The following is a 26,850-nucleotide window of genomic DNA, read 5'->3' on the forward strand; positions in this document are numbered from 1 at the left end:
ACCTGAACATGGCACGTGGCAGGAAAGGCTGCAACCCTGACCCTGCCAGCGCCACCAGCCGCGCGGATACTTGGGCCAGAAGCCTCCGGGGCGCCTAAGTCAGGGGTTGGGTCCCTGGCTGCAGGAGGCCGGGAACCGACGCTCAGCGCCACCCTGGAGGCTGCATGATGCCCAGCGCCAGGGCCCAGCTCCTGGATCTCAGGTTGAGGAGGGGCCAGGGGCGGCTCTGTGAAGCAGGCCATGTGGCAGGGAGCCCCCCACGTTCCGCTCCAAGGAGCCCCGCCAGCCCGATAGCGCCTCAGTAGCAGGTGCCACCTGCACGCCGTGCTGGGCGAAGCGCAGCCAGGGAGGTTTCCTGCCTCGCGTGTCTCCCAGGTCTGCCGAGTTGCGCATGCGCTGTTGCCTAACGGTTCTGCTCAGCTGCCTAAAGGTTCTGCTCAGCAGCCTAACGGTTTTGCGCAGCCATTTTCTCCCGGGAGAGGATGGAGTGTCCAAAAGCTTGGCCCGACTGAGATTTCTAGTCGTGTCAGGGCGGATGCAGGGACTGAAGAAGGGCGAGGGCGAGCGGCGGGGACTGGGGAAGGGCGAGCAGCGGGAGGCACGGGCTCTCTCTAGCAGGTGGCTGCAGCCATGGAGAGGCTCTCTGCCGCCCTCAAGGGCCAGACGGGCCCAGAGCGCCCAAGCCCCTTCAGTCAGCTGGTCTACACCAACAACGACTCTTAGTGATTCACCATGGGGATCTCAGGAAGATCCACAAAGCTGCCTCCCGGGGCCAAGCCTGGAAGCCGGAGAGGATGATGAAGAAGACGACAATGGACCTGAACATAAGAGATGCGAAGAAGAGGTACCAGGCCCTGCCTGAGCCGGGGCTGCAGGAGGAGGAGGCTGTGGGAGGATCGCCCCTTCAGAGCGGGGCCTGGGGGTCCTGGGGACGAGGGGAGCAGGTGGAGGAGTGGCGGGCAGCGGGGCGGCCGTCCTGGGCCCCGAGGTCTTGGCCTTCTTCCCGGGCAGGCCCCCCAGGCCTTGGATAAGGGCGCCCTGCAGGGCGGAGGGCACAGGCCACCTTAAAATCAACCCCAAACTTTAGCTGCTTTCTCCTTCACTCCCACTTCCTCTCACAGAGCACTGTGTAGAGAATTTTAAAGTGATTTAACTTATAAAATTAAGTACATACAGGGTTTTACTTTTAATGTACAGGTTTTAAAAGATAATGTTAGATACATTATGAAATGGTGCATAATGAAATAATCCCCATAATATATTAACTTCTTGGCTAAAAATTTTTTGGATAAAGTCCAGTATCCATTTCAATATCAATGAACGTCTATGTAAATATATTCTTTGCTGAGGACCTTAGAAGGTAACTTTGAGGTGGGAAGATGGTTTATGTTTTCGAATTTAAGAAGACTCATTTTTCTGAAGATGCAAGTTCTTTATCAGTTTTACATAAACCAAATAAAGTTATCAACGTTTTAACATTTTAAAAATTACACACGCTGTCTTTTACTATTGTGATGACATTTAAAACATTTTGTAATGGAGTAGAAAAGTCTTGCCCTTCTAGATTTAAAAATGTGCTATTAATTTGCACAAAATGGGCCATGGCCAGGCGCGGTGGATCATGCCTGTAATCCCAGCACTTTGGGAGGCCGAGGTGGGTGGATCATGAGGTCAGGAGATCGAGACCATCCTGGCTAACACGGTATCTACTAAAAATACAAAAAATTAGCCGGGCGTGGTGGTGGGCGCCTATAGTCCCACATACTTGGGAGGCTGAGTCAGGAGAATGGTGTGAACCTGGAAGGCAGAGCTTGGAGTGAGCCGAGATCGCACCACTGCACTCCAGCCTGGGTGACAGAGCAGGACTCCGTCTCAAAATAATAATAATAAATAAATAAATAAAATTTGAAAAAAAAAAACGGCCAGGCGTCGTGGCTCATGCCTGTAGTCCCAGCACTTCGGGCGGCCAAGGCGGGTGGATCACCTGAGGTCAGGAGTTCAAGACTAGCCTGGCCAATATAGTGAAACCCCAAATCTACAAAAATACAAAAATTAGCCAGGCAGGATGTCGGGAGCCTGTAAGCCCATCTACTCGGGAGGCTGAGGAGGGAGAATCGCTTGAAACTGGGAGGCGGAGGTTGCAGTGAGCTGAGATCCCATCACTGCACTCCAGCCTGGGAGACAGTGAGACTCTGTCTCAAAAATAAATAAATAAATCACAAATTATTTGATAACAGCTGAAAAGACAGGTAAATGAATACAACAGAGTAGAAAATCCAGAAACACCCAAATATCTAAGAATTTAGAACTTGATAATGCTCACAGGTTATACTAGTAGGGAAAGAATTAGTTTCATAAGTGAAATGCCTGCTTTTTGGAGAAAACTAGATTTTTATGCCACAAAGTAAATTTCTGATGGAATATAGATTAATTTTTTTTAATATACAAAATGATAAAAGCACCAGAAGAAAACATAAATACCTATTTACACAGGTACATTTTTATGTTGACAACACCTTTCTAAGAAGCTCAGAAGCAAGCAGTCTGAAGAATAATTAAGCAAAACAAAATTAAATTAAAGTGTAATGAGAAAAAATAAAAGGCAGCATACTTGTAAAATATTTACTACACATGTATGTGCATGTGTGTATACATATTAGATTTTTAAATCGTCATTTTATAGATAATTCACTTAAATCAACAAAAAACCCTCTAATTATAATTGAGCAATTTAAGTTAGAGATCTAAATTGCAGATCTAAAAATAGTACTTTGCTTCTAATTTAAAATTGGGGAAGTATTTTCTTAAGATCTGTAAGTGACCTATGCACACAGAAAACAATATTTAGTGTTCCTGGTTACAGAAGGCATTTAAGTTAAAAAAGAAATCAAATACTGCTTTCTATCTACAAAGTTTGTGAGGATAAAGAGCAGTGATATTTATACTGCTGTTTAAAGTTTAAGTTGCAGATAACTTTTCAAATAGACAATTTGGTGGTAAGTACCATATTATTAAGAAGAATCCATATAACGACTTTTATAAATACATTTCAGTGAATTTGCAGCATGGGATAATATGTGACCACTGAGGGTAGAAATATGTAGAGAAGTAGGTGACATTTGAAAATGTATTTTGGTGTATCAAGTGAGGGTAAAGTTCAGTTTGATTATACATACACACAGACTACAGTCTTGTGTTATCTGAAGTTGTGTATGAAATATGATAAAATTTGTTATTTGAGGGCATTTAATATAAAATGTTTTTCCTTTTTATTATCTTTGATTTCCACATTGAGCATGTACAATGCTATTAGAAAAAGTTTATTATTAATGAAAAATTTTTGGGAAGAGCAGAAATATAATTTTGCACCAATAAAAATAATTTCTCACTTTCCGTAATTTAATTATTACTTTTTGTGGATTAGTATATTCTGTGAACTTTTAGCATCTTCAAAAGACAATCTTTTTACCTGTGCTTGTTGATATACATATACATCTTATTAGACACATATTTTTATTATATATAGATTTATTACATATATGTCAATAATTATAGATTAATTAGTGTAGTTTTATTATTAAGAAAATAAAATAGAAAATATAAGTGCTTTATTTATAGCAGTTTTTTTAAGGTATTGAACTTCTCAACTGTATTTATCCTTTTAATCAATTTATCACATGTAATCTGAATGCCTATTATGTAGAAGATACATTAACTCTCAAGATCCTTTCATCCTTAAAAATTTCACATTTACCTGCTCAGCCTTAGCAAAGTGAGAGATTTAAAGTTGGAGTACCAGGAATGAATCTCAATTGAAGCTTTTCCTCTCATCTTTAAAACAAAAACACTTCTGAAGTAAGAAACTAGTAAAAGATAACTACCAACCACGATTTTGGAAATTTATAACAGCTTTAAATAGTAATATTAATCATTGGAAATACCTAATTTACATGCATTCTATAAATTTAAATATGAATTTACATACATTCTGTAAATCTAAACATGGAATAAAATGAGCCATACCTTCTTGAATCCCAAGTTTTCTTTGGCTTGAAGTTTTAAAAATATTAAAGAAGTACTTTGTTTTAACAGTTTGTTTTTATTTCAACTCTCCTTTTGTATAGCACTGTTAAAAGCTAAAATTTCTTTAAGTGTTAATCCTATGACTAAGATTGCCATCATCCTGTTGTATATACCATATTCCACTTCATGGAAGGCACGGTGAATTGTGTGATGCCTCCTTATTTATGTACCAATACAAGATTGTTTAAATTTCTGCAAAATATACTTGTAACAAATAATGACTTATAAGCGGCATTTCAATGTCAGAGATGTTAAAATACGAGAAATAGAGTATTTCAGAATTATTAAAATAGCTTTATCTCTAACCTTTAAAACATACCACAAATTAGGCATAATTGTACCATTTTACTTAAAATGTTTTCTTTGTTAAGTAGTAGAAATAATTACATTATCTATCAATTACTGAGCTGTTACATGTGCTAGGAATTCTTCCAAATACATTGCACATATTCTCATGAGGCATCACAGTGATGTCCTGTGAGATAACTACTGTATTCATCTTCACTTTATTGATGAGAAAATTGCGGCAGAGAAAGGTTAAGTGATAGTAGAAGGTGAAAGACTTTAAAGTAATATTCAAGCCCAAGTTGAACTGAATCCAAAGGCCAAGCTCTTTCTATTCAAACAGGCACTCTTTCATTAATGTAGTGAGTAATAACAGTGAATGAATATTGTAGTTTCTTCAGGAGAATATTAAATATTTGTTTTGAAGGCAGAGAAAGAGCATGGTATTTAATGTTGACAATTACATAAATCATTCTATGTTTTGGGACAGTGGACTAAACTTTCCTTAAAAGGCCTCTCACTCTTGTAGGACTGCTCTACACTGGGCCTGTGCCAATGGCCATGCAGAAGTAGTAACACTTCTGGTAGATAGAAAGTGTCAGCTTGACGTCCTTGATGGTGAAAACAGGACCATTCTGATGAAGGTAAATGGTAGCCAGTTCTTTCAGCAGGAGATGGATTTGGTTTAAATACATAGAATAAAAATGAATCTATCTCATTGAAATATAACTGGTTTGTGAAACCTGTGGAATATTTATTTATATTTCCTATAATTTATAATTCACTTTTTGCTTTAATAGTGACAGGCTCTGCAATGCCAGAGGGAGGCTTGTGCAAATATTCTCATAGATTCTGGTGCTGATCCAAATATTGTAGGTGTGTATGGCAACACATTATGCTGTTAACAGTGAGAATTTGTCAGTGGTGGCAAAATTGCTGTCCTGTGGTGCAGACATCGAAGTGAAGAACAAGGTAGACATTAGCCAATGTTATTTTCAAAATATTTGACATCCATTTGTTTTAACATTAACATATGTAAATTGTTTTATATTTGGAAGCTCAAACATTCCTATTTTTCTATGAAAATAGTTTGAGAAAACTTAATTGTCTAGGATTTTGCTTTAAATATTAATATTTTTACAAGAACTATTAGTATGGCTTTTCTGTGCATTATGATAAATATTTAAATTTGTTAAAGGTAAAACATTTTCAAATATTCTTTCCCACCCAAGTTTTTTTTTCTTTCCAGTTAGCGTAAAACTACAGGAAAGTAAAATTTGCCTGCATAAATTGAGTCAACATGTAAAATTTAGGAGACATGCAGAAATCTGGATTTCCTCTTAAAGGATTGAATCTTGTGTCTTTTGAGCCCGTATGACTGTTTGGTATGCTATGAAGACATTCTAATTTTACATAAAGCATATGTTTCCAGTTTGCTACTGTGCCCACCTAGTTACATCACTTATTCAACTTACCTCTTTTGCCTTTGTAAATATTTCAGTTATCAATTCCTCTCTCATAGTACATTTTGGTAAAGATTTCAAGTTATTGAAGACAGTTTACAGGTGTTTATAATATATAGTTTATATTTTACATTAATTCATTAATAATGGGGTTGTCTTCTAAAATTTAGAATATTTTTTAAATGACGATTTTTCTTCATATAAACCATAAATAATCATCTTCTATTAGAAAGCCTTTAAGCCTTTTTAGATTAATCATGGTTGTATTTGAATAGGTTATGCATATTGCAGAAAAAATATTATATCTTTCTCCACAGAATTGTCCCTTAAAATTCAAGTGATTTATGGCTTCTATTTTGCTAAGCCACATACATGAGTTAGAACTTTCGTTAATAAGCCATTTTATTCATACTTCTGATATTTTGCCAAAAAATAGTATCAATTACAATAGAAACCAGAATAAAAATGGATTATTGCATTTTAAGAAGTAGATATGCATTAGGATCCTAGGAGTATCATTATAATAGAGAATAAACTTTTATACTGAATTTCTTTTCTTTTTTTCTTTCTTTTTCTTTTCTTTTTTTTTTTTTTTGAGACGGAGCCTCGCTCTGTCACCAGGCTGGAGTGCAGTGGTGTGATCTCGGCTCACTGCAATCTTTGCCTCCCTGGTTCAAGCGATTCTCCTGCCTCAGCCTCCTGAGTAGCTGGGACACAGGCATGTGCCACCACGCCCAGCTAAATTTTTTGTATTTTTAGCAGAGATGGGGTTTCACCATGTTGACCACGATGGTCTCGATCTCCTGACCTTGTGATCTGCCCGTCTTGGCCTCTCAAAGTGCTGGGATTACAGGCATGAACCACCTTGCCTGGCCTTGTATACCGAATTTCTAATAGCCGAGATAAAATCCTATTGTCTGGTAATAGGATAAACCCCATGGACCATTTAATAATAAGCAATCAAAGTTTATTTGAAGCCAATCTCTTTTAATTTAGAGCCACTTCCTTAGTGACCCATTTAGAGCAGGAGTGCCTGACATTGGCATTTGGAATCTTGGAATCATTGATAGAAGAGAATCAATTGAGTTTGTATCAGCCAGAGGAAACCTCCATTTTTGGGGGGAAGCTTTCAAAACTGTATCCCTGAAATTCTAATTTGTCAAATGTTAATGTTTGCCACAAAGATATACTGTCAAATAAGGATTAGGTAAAGTTCAATTCATTTCTTGAATAATGAATATTTAATTCACAGTTTTATAACATTTCTTGAACATAGATAATGGTGGAATCTGTTGGGGTACAGTGCTTCTGGTAAGGTAATTATTCTTTGGAATATAGTTGAAGAAACACTGTTCTAGAGGTAATAATTTAGATTACTAATTTAGTAAAAAATAAAGTATTTACTACTATGTCTTAGGGTTTAAGGACATAGAGGTAAAAGATACAGCCCCTGCCCTCAAGAAGCTCTTGGTTTACATGGGAAACAATAAAATCATTACAATATAATGATTTTTGGAGATAACTAGAGTTAATGTGGTGATGCAGAGGCTGAATGTTTACAAGAGAAGGTGCAGTGCATGGGAAAGCACAGAAAAGTGAGAAAGAAGGGATTGCTATTGATTTACTTTCCATTGTTTAAGTTCATAGGATATTATATAAGGTATTCAATTCAGCTGAGAAATATGTAATTTCATGAATTATAACTTGTTTTTGCTGTTTTACAGGCTGGCCACACACCACTTTTACTGGCCATAAGGAAAAGAAGTGAGGAAATTGTGGAATTTTTACTGACAAAAAATGCAAATGCAAATGCAGTTGATAAGTTTAAATGGTATAGTAGTTTTTTTTGTTAAAAAACACTTGAGTAGTGTGCTAGAGTAATAAACCTCAAGTCAGAAATATTAAATTAGTAACATTTACTTAAAATTATTAGATTATACAGAAAAATACCAACATGAATTATCAGTTAGGAAGAAAAGCAATTATTTGGACTGGTCAACACAAAGAACAGTATACAGTAGGATTTTCTTCTTTTATTATATTGACTGATTCTTATTTTTAATCTGATGTTTTTGGTTGCATTATCTTCTATTAGCTAAAGTGGTTCTGTATTAGTTTTAAGAAGTATGAATTTTTAGTTTACTTTATAATTCAGTATTGAATGATTAACACCTTTATAGTATTTTTCTAACTTCTGTTTTTCATACACTTTTAAAAAATGCAATATTTGCTGGGCATGGTAGCTGTTGTCTGTTATCTCAGCACTTTGAGAGGCCAAGTGGGTAGATCACCTGAGGCCAGGAGTTTGAGACCAGCCTAGCCAACATGGTAAAATCCCATCTCAATGAAAAATATAAAAATTAGCCAACCATGGTGGCACAAGCCTGTAGTCCCAGGTACTCAGGACAATATTATTCCTAATATTGTTTTAAGTCTTCAGATTGCTCTCACTTGTCCGACTTCTAGCTAACTTTGAAGTACAAAATATTATATCAGACTAAGGAGGAAATACATAATTCTTCACTTAAAACTTTGCCTCTTTTAGATTAGTGAACAGAACGTATTTCCTTGCCCCTCAGTGGACTTTATGTTAGCCAATTCTACTATGCCATATCCCAGTGAGACATGAGTCTTTTCACCCCTTCCTTTTAGCCTTGGTCATGATTTACAAGGATAAACACTTGAGCACTCAAGATACTTAACGTTTGTTAATACATGTAAATGGTTAATTCTATACGGACAGGCACATATTAAATTCGTTCGTTCCTAATAATGAAGTTATCTCTTTGTTATTTTAGCACAGCCCTCATGCTTGCCGTATGTCATGGATCATCAGAGATAGTTGGCATGCTTCTTCAGCAAAATGTTGACATCTGTGCTGAAGCTACATGTGGAATGATTGCAGAACGTTATGCTGTTGCTTGTGGATTTAATCTCTAAGTGTTTACATTTAAAGGCTAGGTGAGATTTTATAGTTTGTTTCAGGTAGTTTTTGAATGACAGTGAGTTAGTTCACTTCATCAGCCAGAAACTAGGCAAAAAGCTGACTAGTTAGAAGGATTAATGGCTCCAGGATTCTTTATTTTAGGGCTTTAGGGACACTAATGTTGTCTACTTGATTTGAAGTATAACCCCTATGCATGGGATAAATATAATGTCACAATTTTGGTTTTTCTAATTAGTTATTTGGGTCTCAAAAAGTCCACTTTAAGCAGAAAACCTGATAATGTCCCCAGGGGGCTGTCTTCCATACCTTCATTCTTGAATTTTTTAAAAGAATCTGAACCTAAGTCCAAGGAAGACATTCCTTTTGTACAAGTCAGAAGGATTGGCGGGGGGGCGGAAATGGCCATTCTCTTCATTTTGTTGTTTCCATTGATTCTGTTGCTGCATCGTAGCCATTGAAACTGCTCCTGCAGTCTGGTAATGATTGGCCTTTGTGACCAGGAAGCCCTTACTAACACAGATTCTTCAGTCTTCATGGTGTAGACTTCGAAGTTACTACGTTTTTAAAGTTCACATACATATTCTCAGCCATTGTTTCCAAAGTACCAGCACCCCACTCTGGCAGCTAGAACTTTTAGCTTTAGCCACACACATAGTGAGCAAATTGACTCTTCTCCTCACACTCAAAACCTGATGTGAAACCCACATCTTAGCCTGGACATGGCCTAGACCTTCATGGTAAGTTATCCTTTGAGTGGCTTTTTTCTATTTTCTCTAGCCAATATTAGTTGTGGTAGTTTGAAACTGTAAGTCAGGTTGAAATAATGTTACAGGAAGAAATTAGAGATCCATTTTGTCTTTGTTACCAGATCTATATCCCTGGCCCTTTATATCCTGTGTAGCACCATTTAGTAGGTAGTGGAAGGTCTCATCTTATTCTGTAAAATCCCATGTCGTCTTTCCCAAGTTGTAGTGGGTTCCAACTTGTGGTTGTCCCCTCAGGTGATTCTTTTTTCCTAAAAGTAAAAATCTCCCATGCTACTTACATCTCTACCTCAAGTTTCTAAAATATTTTCAAATGCTGCATCACCATGAAGCCATTCAATAGACTTCACTAAATCTCAAGTAAGTTGGTTAGATTTAACAGAGCTAAGCCTCATCCATCACTGATCAGTCTTCACATATAAAAGTAAGGATTTGTGCTGGCTTCAGTGGTACATATAGTAAAATTAAAACAACGTTGAGAAGATCAGCATGGTCCCCGCACAAAGATGACATAGAAATCTGTAAGGTGTTGCATATTTCTTGCAGTCCCCAAAAGGACATTTTACTACTTTCTAACTAGCTCCAAGGAAATGGTGTGAGTCAAAGCAAAATGGGTGACACCCAGTATTGCAATTGTGATTTTCATACAAAAAATTATTTACGTAAGGTCATCTATGAAATGAGATGTGGTAACACATAGGATCTTGTGTGCAATATTTTGTTAGTAGGGATCTCAGAAATGAGAAAATACCAACTTGCATCTTCTTTGTGGAACTTACAAAAAATAAAGGTAGGGTTTTGTCTTCCACAGCAGCTGGAAATGAACATAGTGACTAAGCATCATTCTAACAAAGATTTGTTGGTTCAGTGTTTAAGGAGGTAGATAAAGACTAGTAGTAGTCCAAGCCAGATGCTGACATCTATTAGTTTTCTGCCCTTGGTGTGACTGATGAGCTCAGTAATAGAGTATAATTTGGTTATCTGATTTAATGATTTAATATATTTATAAATAAATTTCATTACAAAATATAAAATAGCTTAGATGCTCTGAATTACAAGCCACAAAGAATAGAACATCTAATGTCCAAAAGTAGGAATTAATAACAGAAAATTGCAATATTTGAATATTATAACCTATGAAGAAAAACTTTTTTTTTGTTTTTTTTTGTAATTTAATTTTTGTTGAGACATGGTCTCCCTATGTTGCCCAGGCTGGTCTTGAACTTCTGGATTCAAGCAATCCTCCTGTCTCAGCATCCAAAAGTGCTTGCCTCACAAGCATGAGCCACTGCACCAGGCCAATATATTGGGTTTTATTGGAAATTTTAAATTGTTTCAGCAATAAGGTTCAAGAACAAATTATTTTTTTGCTTCATTATTTATTTTAAGCATTTTTAAAATGTTATCTTGTTAAATCTCTATAATAACCTAGTGAAATAAGGCCCTAAAATCCTCATTTTTAGAAGACATTGAGTCTAAGAGAAGCAACTTGTTCAAGAAAAAATACCTGTTGGTAGCCATGCTAGGACTTATTCCGAGTTAAGGACATTTTCCACATGTCAAGCTACCTCTAGTTAATTTACTGAGTTATACTGCCCTCACTTCATGAGTGTTTTATCTTTCTTTCTTCTTTAATTAGAAGCTTCATAAGTTCATAGAGCTTACAAACTTAAAGTTTATGGAAAAAGTAATGTTCTGATGTTAGCTCTAATATTGTCTGAAATACCCTAAGAATGTAATAAATTTGGTAAATATTTTTATATCAATGTTAAAATAGTGATTTTATTTATTTCATTTTTATACATAGTGTTCATCAACAACTTTTGGAATATAAACAAAAGATATCTAAAAATTCTCAAAATAGTAATCCAGGTAAGACCTCTGATAGTAAACTACTCTTGGTGGTGCTACCATAAGATTATAGGAGTGTTAATCACAAAAGAGCTATTAGAAAAGCAATGTGTAAGTAGCATGTGTTTACATATAGACCTATATGTAAGTGTTTTTTTATATACAAAGCTTTGATTTAATTTTTTAGTTTATAATTCAGAATTCATTAAGAATTTAGTTGTAGGTAGTTTATAATCTCAAAAATATTATCTGAAAAAATGTTTGTTTAATTGTGGTCCCTAATATCCTATATAATACTTTTGTATAAATAAGTAAAACAATTTTTAAGTTTATCTATTTTATGTTTCCTCAACTGTCATAAAAATTTATGCTTGTTATAAAATGTATAATCCTTGGTGTGACTGATGAGCTCAGTAATAGGGGATTATCAGCTTATCCAATTTAATGAATTAATATATTTATAAATAAATTTTATTACAAATTATAAAATAGCTTAGGTGCCTTGAATTACAAGCCACAAATAATAGAACATCTAATAATGAAAAGTAGGAATTAATAACAGAAAACTGCAACATTTGAATATTATAGCCTATAAACACAGTTAAATAAACTGTTAAATAAACAAATATTTGTTTGTTTATTAAACATAAACAAACATATAAAATGTTTATGTGTTAAATATTTATTTAACAAATAAATTATTTATTTGTTTGTTTCTTTATTGTAGAGACATGGTTTCCTTATGTTGCCCAGGCTGGTCTTGAACTTCTGGGCTTTATTTAATTTTTACAATAAATGATTTGCATTTAGAAAATTAGAATTAATTACAGTTGAGTATTGAGCAACATGAGAGTTAGGGTGCTGATCCCCCCATGCAGCTGAAAATCTGCTTTATAGGAAAATCTCTTTCTTTTGACTCCTCCAAAACTGTACTAACATTCTACTGTTGACCTGGAGCCTGAAAAAAGTTGAAAGCATAAGCAGTCAATTAACCCATAGTTTCTATTTTATATGTACTATATACTGTATTCTTAGAATAAAGTGAGCTGGAGAAAAGAAACTTATAAAGAGGAAGAAATATATTCACTATTTATTAGATGGAAGTGAATTATTATACATAAAGGACTTCATTCTCATTGCCTTTATGTTGAGTAGGCTGATAAGGAGGAGGCAGAGGCGAGATTTGTCTTAGTATCTTGCAGTGGCAAAGGAAAAGAAAAATCTGTCTATTAGTGGGCTCCTAGAGTGAAAGCCCTTATTCAAAGATCAACTGTGTGGCATAGTGACTTTTGTCACTAAAAAAGTAACTATCTTTAGAATTTGGATCTCAATAATACTTTTCTTGCACCCTAAATGAATGTCAATAAGAATTAACATAACTTAGTAAGGGTGCATCAGTACCAGTAGGAGATTATTTTTCAAAGATACCTACTGAGTGCAGAAGTCAGAAAAGCAATTCTTTGTTGAGAAGTACAGGTTATGTTACATAGTCTTGTACCAACAAGGTCTCACTATTATCAACTTCATTCCCTCTAAGTTAAAACCAAATAAGATATATTTACTTCATTAGAACAAGATGTGTTGTTCTATCTGCTGAATAATTAGTGTGTTGATAGTAATTTTGTTACAACAAGTTACTCTGTTCCTACTAGCCAAAATATTATCATTATAAATATAAAACTAGCTCAACTCTAGGCTAAACGAATTATAATAAAAGTGGAAAAAATTTTCACAATAACAGAAGTGCTACTGTGATACCTAAATGTGACACAATACATTGTACAATATGAACTGTATGAGCACATCTTTAATTTATTACATATTTATCAAAGGACTTCTATAAGTTAGATTTTGCAAGTTGCAGGAGACCAACATGGAATACACATAGTCTGGGTCTTTAAGGTGCTCATAATACAATAGAGCTGTCTCTATTGAATTTCTTCATTTTTCCAACAGAATTTCCTAACTATGTTTTCTATTTGTTTATCCACTTGTCCACTTAACAAATAACTGTCAGGTATCATTAACGTACTAAGCATCTTTCTTGCTATTATCATTGTCATTTTTTATTATTTACTAGTTTATTAAGGTACTTAGCATTTTTCTTGTTATTATCATCTTTTTTATTATTTACTACTTTATTTAGTGCTTACTCTGTGCCAGAACCCCTTTGGGAGCTTATAATTATCACTTATTATGTCATTACCATATTCAGTATGTGTCAGACATTTTATATCCAACGTGAAGAATTAAAGTTTTAAAAAGTTTGGTAGTGTCCAGGAGCGGTGGCTCACTCCTGTAATCCTAGCACTTTGGAAGGCCAAAGCGGGCGGATTGCTTGAGCACAGGAGTTTGGGACCACTCTGACTAACATGGTGAAATCCCATCTCTACTAAATACAAAAAATTAGCTGGGCCTGGGTGGCATGCATATGTAATACCAGCTACATGGGAGGCTGAGGTAGGAGAATTTCATGAACCTAGGAGGCGGAGGTTGCAGTGATCTGCTGAGATCGTGCCACTGCACTCCAGCCTGGGCAACAGAGCGAGGCTCTTGTCTCAAAAAAAAAAAAAAAAAAAAAAAAAAAAAAAAAAAAAAAGGAGAAAACAAAAGTTTGGTAGTATTTAAGGAAAGCAAGCTGAATGAGTAGAAGTTTTCCAGGTAAAGAGTCAGAAGGATGATATTTAGCAGAAGGAAAACTTAACCAGACTCTGTGTTTGGCAGAAGGAACATCTGAAGGAACACCTGATGAGGATGTACCCTTGGCGGAAAGAACACCTGACACGGCTGAAAGCTTGGTGGAAAGAACACCTGATGAATAGGATACAGTGAATTCCTCTTCAAAGATTTTAGCCTGTAAACATCCTTTAAAATTCAAGAGGGGGAAGTTTAAGTACAATGAGTGCTGAGTTCCTCATCAAAGAACAAATATGTGAGTATGTTCAGCTTCTCTGTTCTTTGTTCTCCGTTTTAAAGTTTAACTTCCTCGTTCGTTATGCCTCCTTGCCCCTAGTTTCATTAAACAACCCCCTTCTAGCCTCTAACACCTGCTTTGTCTTTAGTCATTCTTAGTAACCTGCTCTGTCCTTAGTCATCCTTAGACACCTGCTCTGTAACTGTCTTTCCCGCTGAAACTACTCACCCTGCCACTCCAGCTCATACCCCTGCCCTCTTTGAAATAGCCAATCTGAATTGGCTTAGAGTGTGCAGTCCAACCCTATCCAATAGGGAAAAGACACAACAGTAGGGACTAGCTGCGTTATAAATAAGAACACTTTCCCCTCCCTTGTCCGGTGTGATCTTGCCATTGCTCCATCTGCAAGACCACTCTTCCATAGAAGTAAATTTGCCTTGCTGTAAAAACTTGTTGCTGGAGTGCTGACGGTTCTTTGCAGCGCTGAAAATTTATTTTCCACAAATTTGAGGGCCCACCCAGCATTCCCATTCTCTTCTAGGGGAGGGTCCAGTCCTCTCCCTTGAGGAGGCGCACCCTGCTGCCTCGTTGCAGTGGCCATAAAGGTAAGGAATCAAGACTCAACTGGTGCGATTAATAAACCCGGGCTCTCAGCAACGTGGAAAGAAACAGGCCAGCAACTTTGGGGAAAGGATCTTCACATACCGTGGCGACAAGCTAACTGTGCACAGACCGAGGTAAGAAATGTCGCAGGGGTGACAAAGTATTTCCTTGGTGGCCGGGATATTCTGGAGGTTGAAAGTGTGTGTGAATGATCACAAGCACTACTGCTTGTGGTGCTGTTTGTGTGGATGATACTAAGCATTATTGCTGTGAGGAGTGAGTGGGTCCTATCTGCGGTTTTTTATTTGAATAAAAAACCTTTGAAGAGGAATTCACTGTATCCTCATAGGGCTCAGGGCAGATCTTGCTGTGGAGTTTATACCATGATGCCAATGCTAAGAGGGACCTAAAATTCCTGGGAGGGAAGCAGCCAGAGTGGATGAAGTGAAAGAAGGGTGCAAGGAGCCTCCAGGAGGTGGCGATAAAGGATAGGAAAGAAATCTCTAGCATGCGGGATTGAGCCTAACCAGGACCTAACATGGGAAAAGCCCCAAGTAAGATAGGGAGCAAAAAAGAAGAGGATAGTAACAAAGACATGTCCCCTGATAGTCCCCTGGGTCTCACGTTAAAATATTGGAAGAATAATGAGAGGACTAAACATACGAAAAAGCATTAGAGGATAAAATATTGCTGTTTCATTTGGACCCAAGGTCCCATTTTCAAACCCTAAATCTTCTGGCCAAAGTTTGGGTCGATTGAGGATGTAATATGTCAACTTCTAATTCAATATGTTAATGATAAAAATCTGGTTTCTCAAGAAGAACTAGACTATGCTCTTTGTTGGAGACAGGGACCTGTCTTTATTCCCATAAAGACAACTAGGGAAGAACCCGATCCAGTATCTCAAATTGAAAAGTCAGACGAGCTGACTCCCACACCTAAAGCCAGCACATAGGATCCCCTATACCATTTTGCCCTGCTCAGTGCCTCTGACCCTTCCCCTCGGGCAGCTGCTGCCACCCCATTTCCCACCCCAGATCCTTCTCCTGCTCACGCTGTTACTCCTCCTTACAACTCTAATTCTTGGGTGTTATCCTCCCATGAACCTGTCAGCCTAAATACCTCTCCCTAAAGGGACTCCAGCATGAGGTACAGCAATGTAAAAAGGACGTTCAGAACTTCCCTTTTCCCTCCACACCTAAGGAGTCAGCCCCAACTCTCTTCCCCTTAAAAGACATGCCACAAGGAGGAGGAGCCATTGTATTTGTGAATGCTCCCTTGACCAGTTCAGAAGTCTGAAGTTTGAAAAAGGAAATTAAGCCATCGTTAGACGACACTTATGAGGTGACAGATCAGGTTGATCAATTCTTGGGACCTCAGTTATACACTTTTGTCGAGTTTATGTCCATCCTAGGCATCCTTTTTTCGGAGGAGGAAAGAAGCATGATCTGATCCGTAGGGCTGCTATGGCAATTTGGGAATATGAACACCCTCCTTGTCAAAACGTTCCTACCACGGACCAAAAATTCCCTGCCCAAGATCCCCGGTGGGATAATAATAACGCAGCTCACCAAGAAAACATGCAAGACATAAGGGAAATGATAATGAAAGAAACTAGGGAATCAGTACCCCCAAACTCAAAATCTCTCTAAAGCATTTGATATACAACAACAGGAGAGAGATGAGTGGACTATGAAATATTTAGACAGACTAAAGGAGCAAATGAGAAAATATGCAGGCCTAAATTTGGAAAATCCCCTGGGACAGGGAATGTTAAGACTCCATTTTGTCACTAAAAGTTGTCCAGATATTTCTTTTTATTTTTTTGAGATGGAGTCTCTCTCTGTCACACAGGCTGGAGTGCAATGGTGCGATCTTGATTCACTGCAAGCTCCGCCTCCCAGGTTAACTCCATTCTCCTGCCTTAGCCTCCCGAGTAGCTGGAACTACAGGCGCCCACCACCACACCCAGCAATTTTTTTGTATTTTTAGTAGAGATGGGGTTTCTCCGTGTTAACCAGGATGGTCTCAATCTCCTGACCTCGTGATCCACCCACCTCGGCCTCTCAAAGTGCTGGGATTACAGGAATGAGCCACTGCGCCTGGCCAACATTGTCCAGATATTTCAAAAAAGTTACAAAAATTAGAAGATTGGGAAAACTGACCTCAAGTGAACTTCAGTGAGAAGTGAACCTCAAGTGAAATGACCTCAAGTGAACCTCAGAGAGACTCAAAAAGTATCTATGAAGACAGACGAAGAAAAGCAAAAACAAAAGACAAAACTTATGTTATTCACCTTCCAACAGATGGCTCCAAACCCATGCACCCCTAAACAAAGCTTCCAGTGGGCCAGAAACTATAAAGGTTCCAAACCCTCCTTTAAAGGACCCAAGCCTCCATTGGGAGGATCAAGGCTCTCGTCTACCAGGCCATCTAAATAGTATGGGGGAGTAAAATCAAAGAATCCCAGAACTGAGAGTGGGGAAGGGCAAGGTAGGCACTACAAATGTGGAAGAACAGGCCACTTCAAGAGAGAATGTCCCAAATTAGAAAAGGAAAAAGAAGGCCTTCCACTCATGGCTTTTGAGGAAGAATAATGGTGTCAGGGGTTCTGTCTCTTTTATCTTGAGTCCCACCAGGAGCCCTTCATAAGTCTAGAAGTGGGACCTAAGCATGAGTTTATAACCTTTTTAGTCAATTCAGGAGTGGCTCGGTGCTCTGTTTGTTTCCCCCCCCATCTAATATTGCCTGCTCTTCAGAGGAACTTTTGGTTTGTGGGGTAAAGGGAGAAGGATTTAAAGCAAAAATTTTAGAAAACACAGAAGTCAGATACCAGGCTCAATCAGCTCATATTCAGTTTTTGTTAATCCCTAAAGCAGGGACTAATTTACTAGGCAGGGATTTAATGTTGAAGTTAGGCATATGCCTGCGACTCAGCCCAAGAGGATTCCTCACCTCATTAAAGCTACTTACCACTGCAGATGAAAAATATATTAATCCTAATGTCTGATCCAAAGAAGGAAACTGAGGGAAACTCTGAGTCCCTCTAAGCACATCAAGCTAAAAAACCCCAGGGAAGTAGTAAGGAGGAAACAATACCCCATTCCCCTAGAGGGCAGGATAGGGTTGAAACCTATAATTGAAGGTCTTATTAAAGATGGGCTTCTTGGGCCCTCTATGTCCCCTTATAACAGCCCAATATTGCCAGCCAAGAAATTAGATGGGTCATATCGGCTGGTACGGGACCTTAGGGCTATTAACCAAATAGTCCAAACTACCCACCCCATTGTCCTCGATCCTTACACCATTCTCAGCAAGATTCCATATAATAATCAATGGTTTACTGTAATAGATTTGAAGGATGCTTTTTGGGTATGTCTCCTGGCTGAAGATAGGCCAGATATATTTGCTTTTGAGTGGGTGGATACCCATTCAGGGTAGAAACAACAATATCAATGGATAGTCTTACACCAAGGGTTCACAAACTCCCCTAACCTTTTAAGTCAAATTTTAGAACAAGTATTAGAAAAAGTTATCATCCCAAACAAATATGCCTGCTCCAATACGTTGATGATATTCTTATATCTGGTGAAGATATAGAGAAGGTAGCTGGTTTCTCTACACATATTCTCAACCATCTGCAGTTCGAGGGGTTATGAGTCTCAAAGGGAAAGCTTCAGTATGTAGAACCTGAAATTAAATATTTAGACCACTTGATAAGTGCAGAGAAGTGAAGAATAGGGCCTGAACAAGTTGAGGGAATCGTGTCCCTACCCTTGCCTCAAACTTAAACAAGAACTCAGGAAATTTTTAGGATTAGTTGGATACTGCTGCTTATGGATTAACTCACATGCACTAAACAGTAAAATTCTATATCCAAAACTTGCCCAGGGGAATACTGACCATTTCCTGTGGACTTCTGAGGAAGTCGATCAGGTTGAAGAGCTGAAAAAAAGGCTTATAACAGCCCTGTCTTAGCCTTACCTTCCCTAGAAAAGCCATTCCACCTTTTTGTCAACGTGGATAATGGGGTAGCTTTAGGAGTGCTCACTTAAGAACACGGAAGCCATCGGCAGCCCATGGTGGCCTTCCTGTCAAAAGTCTTAGATCCAGTTACTTGTGAGTGGCCTCAATACATCCAATCCATTGTGGCTACAGCACTAATGGTCAAAGAAAGCAGGAAGTTAACCTTTGGAGGAAAATTGACAGTAATAACGCCCCATCAAGTTAGAACTATCTTAAACCAGAAAGCAGGGAGGTGGCTTACTGACTCAAGAATCTTAAAGTATGAGACTATTCTGTTAGAAAAAGATGATTTAACATTAACCACTGATAATTCCCTTAACCCAGCAGTTTTCCTAATAGGGGATCCAAGTCTAAAGAGATAGCACACATGTTTAGATTTAACTGATTACCATACAAAGGTCTGACCAGACTTAAGAGAAACTCCCTTCAGGATGGGACGACACTTATTTATAGATGGTTCCTCCCAGGTGATTGAGGCAAAAAGATGCAATGGGTATTCAGTAATTGATAGGGAAACTCTTGAAGAAATTGAGGCAGGAAAATTGCCTAAGAATTGGTCTGCCCAAACTTGTGAGCTGTTTGCACTCAGCTGAGCCTTAAAGTACTTGCAGAACCAGGAAGTAGCCATCTATACCAATTCTAAGTATGCCTTTGGAGTGGCTCGTACATTTGGAAAAATTTGGACTGAACGAGGTCTCATTAATAGTAAACGTCAAGATCTTGTTCATAAGGATCTAATCACCTAAGTATTGAATAACCTTCAGTTGCCAGAAGAAATAGTGATTGTCCATGTCCCCAGACACCAGAAAAGTCTTTCTTTTGATAGTCCGGGAAATAGCCTAGCAGATTACATAGGCAAACAGGCTGCCATTTCTTTTAAAACATCTATTTTTCACTGAACTCTTTACCTTCCTCCTCCTACCATAATCTCCATTTTCTCTTCCACTGAAAAGAGAAACTAATAAAAATAGGTGCTAAAGAGAATTCAGAATAAAAATGAATATTGTCAGACGAGAGGGAAATGTTGTTCAAACCCTTTATGAGGGAAAACTTGTCCCAGCTGCATCAAGGGAACCACTGGGGGTCCCAAGCCATGTGTGACACAGTTCTGAAAGTTTTGGGGTGTATAGGAATTTATACTCTGGCCAAACAGGTTACAGACAGTTGCTTAGTATGTAAGAAAACTAATAAACAAACTATAAAAAGATTACCCCTTGGGAGAAGGAGTCCAGACTTAAAGTATCCTGATTGATTACACAGAGATGCCTCCAATAGGTCATCTAAAATATTTACTAGTGACAGTAGATCACCTTACTCACTGGGTCAAAGCTATTCCCTTTTCAAATGTGATGGCCAATAATGTAGTTAAGGCCTTAATTGAAAATATAGTGCCCAGGTTTAGGCTAATAGAAAACATTGACTCAGACAATGGAACCCATTTTGCCTCAAACTATTACATTTGATGCATGCCTTGTTATACCTTGTGGAGACTTGTCAAGTTGAAGACAGCTCTCCACTTCAGAAAGGTACCTCTGTACTTCCTGGTTCTCCTCAGACTGGACATTAGTGAATTTGGATCATTTAGTCTGCGAAAGTTTCAATGAAGACCCCAGTGTCAACTGGGAGTCTTGCCCCCTTGACACACAGCATTTATGACATAGGTGGTCCAACTGCTTGCAAGTGAGAGCAAGGATGGACTGCCCCAACCAGTAGTTGTAATTCCTAAAACCATACATTCATTTTACTAAAGATATAGCTCCCCCTAACTTTCAGGTAAACTACTGCAATCCAATACAGGTTATTATTTCAAACCCTCAAAATTCTTCCCCTTCTCCAAGCCAATTCCCTTCTTTAAGCTGGTTTTATGATATGGGGGCTGAGTTTTCAGAAACAGACCCTATTGGATCTTTTGGAATATGCTTCATTGCTCCCCTACTGCCTACAGCTTCCCCTAAGTCTTCTTCCAAAAACTCTCACAATGAAACTGTTGTTCCTCCTCCATCTAATGAGAAGACCAAGGTAGTTATTGTAGAAGTTAAAGACCTAAAACAAACTTTGGCAACTGAGACAGGATATCAAGATGTGAATGCCTGGTTGGAATGCGTCAAATACTGCGTTCGCACTTTAAACAAAAGCAATTGTTACGCTTGTGCACACAGCACACCAGAGGCCCAGATTGTCCCCTTTCCACTAGGATGGTCCTTCAGTCAACCAGGCATGGGCTGTATGGTAGCTCTTTTCCAGGGTTCCACAGTCTGGGGTGACAAGTCATGTCAATCTCCCTCTCTGCTATATCCCAAAGTTCAACACCCTGCAGGTCAGCCTCCAAGGGCCATCCAGCTTCCGTCTCCTGACACTAAGTTCACTTCATGTCTCTCACAAAAAGGAGGAAACTTAGCATTGTTTGGAGACCTAAAAGGATGCAGTAAGCTTAAGACTTTCCAAGAGCTTACCAATCAGTCATCCCTTATACACCCCTGAGCAGATGTATGGTGGTATTGTGGTGGACCTTTACTGGACACTCTGCCAAGTAACTGGAGCAGCCCTCATGCTCTAGTCCAGTTGGCTATACTTTTCACTCTGGCATTTCATCAACCAGAAAAAGGGAAAACACAACATCGTAAAGCAAGGGAAGTCCCTTACAGGTCTTTTGACTCCCCCATTTATTTAGATGCTATTGGAATCCCATGAGGAGTACCAGATACATTTCAGCCTAAGATCAAATAGCTACAGGATTTGAATCGATATTTTGGTGGATGACAATAAAAATGTAGATTTGATGAATTACATCTACAATAATCAACAGTGGTTTATTAATTCCACCAGGGATGTTGTCAAAGGAATAGCAGAACAATTGAGGCCAACTAGCCAGATGGCCTGGGAAAACAGAATGGCCCTGGGTATGATATTAGCTGAAAAAGGTGGTGTTTGTGTTATGATTAAAACTCAGTGACATATCTTTATCCATTGGGGGCAAACAACACTGCCCCCAATGGGAGCATAACAAGGGCCCTACAAGGATTTACCACTTTATCCAATGAATTAGCTAAAAATTCTGGGGTCAATAACCCTTTCTTCAGATGGCTAGAAAGGTGTTTCAGTAAATGGAAAGAAATCATAGCCTCAATTCTTACTTCTCTTACAGCAGTAACGGCTGTACCCATTCTTGTTGGGTGTTGTGTCATACCATGCATCCATGGGCTAGTGCAAAGGCTTATAGAAACAACACTTTCTAAAACCTCCCTTAGCTGTCCTCCACCTTATTCAGATAGGCTTTTCTTTTTAGAGGATCAAGTTGGAAAAAAAAAAAAAGCCAAGACATGTTAAAAAGGTTTGAAGAGGAAGGGCTATAAAAATTGAAAGAGGGAATTGTAGAATACAGTGAATTCCTCTTCAAAGGTTTTAGCCTGTTAACGTCCTTTAAAATTCAAGAGAGGCAAGATTGTTAAGTACAGTGAGTTCTGAGTTCCTCTTCAAAGAACCAATATGTCAATATGTTCAGCTTCTCTGTTCTTTGTTCTCCATTTTAAAGTTTAACTTCCTCATTATTTATGCCTCCTTGCCCCTAGTTTCAGTAAACGACCCCCTCCTAGTCCCTATCACCTACTCTGTCCTTAGTCATTCTTAGTCACCTGCTCTGTCCTTAGTCATCCTTAGTCGCCTGCTCTGTAACCATCCTTCCTGCAGAAACTACCCACCCCGCCACTCTGGCTTGCACCCCTGTTCTCTTTGAAGTAGCCAGTCAAAATTAGCTTAGAGTGTGTGGTCCAACCCTAGCCAATAGGGGAAAGATACAAAAGTAGGGACTAGCTGCGTTAGGAAGAAGGACCCTTTCCCCTCCCTTATCCAGTGTGCTCTTGCCATTGCTCCATCCGCAAGACTCAGCCTTCTATAGAAGTAAATTTGCCTTGCTGGAGTGTTAACCTGTGGCTGGAGTGCTAACTCTTCTTTGTGTCACCAAAAAGTTATTTCCAACATGAAGCTGCACCCTTGGTGGAGGGAACATCTGACGAAGTTCAATGTTTGGGGAAAGCAATATGTGGAAAGATTGAACAGTCAGCAGGAGAAACACCTAGGAAAATTACAAGGCCTGTGAACGAAACATCTGAGAAATTTGCATGGCCACGAGAAAGACCTACAAAGACCACATGGGAGGAAAAAGAAACATCTGTAAAGACTGAATGAGTGGCAGGAGTAACATCTAATAAAATTGAAGTTTTGGAAGAAGGAACATCTAAGATGATCACATGTCCTATAAAAAAACAGCTACAAAAGCAAGTACAAATGGTAAGATGCTTGAGTGAACTTTGTAGAGTTTATTGGCACTTTGGGTTCCCTAATGGAAATAGTGTGGTATGGGAGTAGTCGGGAATGGCTTGAATGTCTAGATAAGGCAAGCTTAGGCAACACATTTTCATAGTGTAGAAATGAGTAGATCTTATTCTGTAAGCCCTGGAAAAATTCCCAAAATAGTTCTGGCTGTAAATATTAGATGAACTAATGTTTTGGTGGTACAGGGATGTTATAGGATCTCACTCCCCACCCCCCATTATTAGTTGTGCTATTGGCAGTGTTTTGTTCATGTCTCCTTTCTTGGTTGGCTAATTAGCAACAGCTCCAATCATCATGCTATCTCAAGACAATATCTGAAGGCTGGGAGGGTTGCTTTTGTTCACATTTTTTTTTTAAATAAGAAGAAAACTTGGAAGCTTTCAGTAATCTTCCTGTAACATTTTATTGGCTGGATTATACCACATGCTAATTTCTATACCAATCACTAGGAAAGCAAATGTAATTACTGTGATTAGCTTACAATACTGATTTTTCTTTTAATATTGGATGGGGGTAATGGAATAATAAATATCTAAGTGAACATGTGTTTCTGCAGCAATAAAGAATAAATAATGACTATGCATAGGAAGCCAGCAATGTTTTCTGCAGGAATTCAGTGGAAAAGTTTGAGCAGGGGAGTCACAAGATTAGATTTGAGTATCAGGGCATTCTGGTCATGGTATAAAGCAGAGATTGGCAAACTTTTCCTGTAAAGTGCCAGATAGTGAATATGTTGGGCCATGTGGTCTCTATTACAGCTATTCAACTCTGCCATTGTAGAGTGAAAGGAGTCATAGATAATGTATTGACAAAGAGGCATGATTGTACTCCAATAAAATTTTGTATATAAAACCATTTAGAAAGCTGAATTTGGCCTGTGGCCTATAGTGTCTGGCCCTTCATATAGAAGATAGATGGAGGATAATCACGTAAAAAGATTGAAAGATTAAGCTTTTGTACTAGTTCATGTGATAGTCTTTTTTTTTTTGTAACCAATCTGTGGCCTAGTATCAATCTATTATGAAAGTTTGATCCATCAAGGGTAAAATGAATCAAGTTCAGAAGCTCAATTTACACATTTAAACATGTAGGTCCTTCTTTGGCATTATTGTATTTTGATTAATTTTTTTAACTTAAAAAATAGGAACAGTAATTTGTAGGGTTTCTTTTTCCCTGTGAAAGCCATCAGTTAAGGGGCCACATTTAACGAGGAAATATAAATATAAAATAAATAAGTTTGTATTTCCAGTGGCACTGGAAAGATAAAGCAAAGGCAGAAAAGAGGTGCAGTTAATATGGCTTAGTGATAATTGAGTTTAAAAAGCTAGGGGACAGATAAAATCTCAGGTCATTCATAAGTTTTCAGATTGTGCACAAGCATTTACAATGCTCATGGGGAAGGAGTAGGTATTTGTCAGGTTAACAGAGAAGTGCAAACAGTCATGGGACAGACCAACAGTTTCTTTACATATTGAGTTCAATGAAACATTCATGAGGGATACTTTCAGTAGGTAATTGGATTATATGCATTTCTAGCTGGAGATAGAACTCTGGTTGAAGATGCAGGCTTAGAATACTTTTATTATAATTATTAGGAAAAGCCATAGATCTCAATGAGCTTATCCATGAGGCAGAAGATGTAGAATAAAAAGAAAGCCATTGACAAAACCCTGGGAATATCAACATTTCACAAGAGTCAAAGGACTTGGTAAAGGAGACTGAGCAGTGGTTAAAGAAACGTAGGAGAGGAGTCTGAGAAAGTGATGTTGCAAATTTCTTTTAAATGTGAGAATTTCAAGCAGTAAAATTACTCAAAAGGCTACTGGATTTAACTTACAAGTTCTTCAGTGGTAATCTGCTCAAAAGAATTATTTTAGTTGTTAGGTATACTGTTGATGTGGTTGATAATTCTGGTATCCAAGAAGAAATCTCCCAAGATCCTACCTAACTTTTTGTAACTAAAGCAGCATACATACAGAGGTAGTGGGAAAATGTCTAGACTGGTGAGTACACATGCCAACATTTTTCCAGAATTTTCTGCCTCCTTATTATACCACTTGAGTAAGGGGTTTAGAAATTTTAGGCTATACTTGGGAATTTGTCTATTTCTTTTGCAGTTCTATCAATTTTTGTATCATGTATTTTGAAGCATTTACGTTATTATGTTCATAAATATTTAGGACTGTTATGTTTTCTTGATTAATTGAACCATTTGTCACTATAAAGTGACCTTGTTTATTGCTGGTAATATTTTTTGCTATGAAATGTACTTTGGTATTAATACAACCACTCTTCCTCAGCCTTCTTTTGTAAAGTGTTAGTGTGGTATATCTTGTTTAATCTTTTAACCAATTTTTGTCTTTATATTTAAAGTTTATTTCTTATACTCATTATACAGATAAGACTTGCTCTTTTATCCATTCTGATAATCTGCCTTTGAGCAGAGGTTTTTAGACCAGTTTAATTTATAATGTAATTATTGATATGATTAGAGTTGTCTGTCATCACACTGTTTGATTTCTATTAGTCTCAGATCTTCTTTGCTTTGCTTTTTTCCTTTTTCTGCTTCCTTCAGACTAGTTTAGTAATTTTTATGATTTAGTTACATATCTGTATATGCATAACATTTTTAGTTATTAATCTAGTTTTACATTTCTTTATGATTTAGTCATATCTTTTTTGGTATAAGTTTATTTGGTATTAGGTATAACTCTTTGCTGTCTTAGCAGTTGCTTTAGGATTTATAATGTATGAATTTACCTCATCACAATCCACCTTCAAGTAATATTATGTCATATCATAGATGGTATAAGAAATTACAATCATATTTTCATTTCTTTTCTATCAACCAGATCCCAGCTTAGATCTGAGGGATTATGGCTTTTGTTAAATTTAGAACATATTTAGCCAATTTTTCCTCAAATTTTTGATTCTGCCTCTCCTCTTACCTCTTTGGGGACTTCTATACTACCTGCTGGAAGTTTGCTCATAGTTCACTAGTGTCTCAAATTTGTGAATCTTTTCTTTCATGATGGCGAATTAATCTATGCTCATATCTACTCAGTGCAGCTTTCATTTCCAGCATTGTAATTTGTATCTCTACAAGTGCAATTTGGTTTTTAAAAGTATCTTCTATTGCTTTATTTATCTTCTTGATTTTTATAGTAGAATAGAGTTGAGTTACTTATAAACAGCTTGATCCTTTTCATTTTTCTTTTTATGGTATGAGCTAACTCCCCATACCTGGGGCAAGGCCTTTCTGAGTATTCATTTTCCTGTGAAGTCTGAGTTTTCCCAGGCAAATCTATAAAAACAGACACTCTTATTGGCACTGTGTGAACACCAGGTGTGATTTCCTCTAATTTTATAAGCCACCCCCCACCCCCACCCTATTTGTTCTTAGGTAGTTTTCTAGCTCACATGCAATTTTCAAAATTTTGCTAAATACTGACAGGGGGTTTCTTGCCGTTGCTTCTGTATCTCTCTCTCCTCCTCAGTGTTTGTTCTGTAATATCTGCCTGCTTTGGTTTTACCAGACTCTAAGCTTCATCAATGTAACCAAGAGAGTCTGGTAGATCCCAC

The 26,850-nt window shown here is 37.9% G+C and overlaps 1 protein-coding gene and 1 non-coding gene across 2 annotated transcripts; both read left to right on the forward strand.

Annotated features, from left to right (window-relative positions):
• Nucleotides 1–630: 630 nt before the first annotated feature.
• ANKRD30BL (ankyrin repeat domain 30B like) lies at nt 631–14,603 on the forward strand. The gene is given in 8 exon segments (XM_055108556.1): nt 631–718; nt 721–844; nt 4,898–5,012; nt 5,175–5,257; nt 5,259–5,340; nt 7,556–7,662; nt 11,350–11,414; nt 14,118–14,603. Coding segments are annotated over 8 exon segments (762 nt in total). The 3' UTR covers nt 14,216–14,603.
• On the forward strand, nt 9,977–10,083 carry LOC117978374 (U6 spliceosomal RNA). The gene has a single exon (XR_008624659.1). It is a non-coding gene; the product is annotated as a U6 spliceosomal RNA (small nuclear RNA).
• Nucleotides 14,604–26,850: the final 12,247 nt, after the last annotated feature.

This window comes from Pan paniscus, chromosome 13, assembly GCF_029289425.2.
Source record: "Pan paniscus chromosome 13, NHGRI_mPanPan1-v2.0_pri, whole genome shotgun sequence".
NCBI classification, from domain to species: Eukaryota; Metazoa; Chordata; class Mammalia; order Primates; family Hominidae; genus Pan; species Pan paniscus.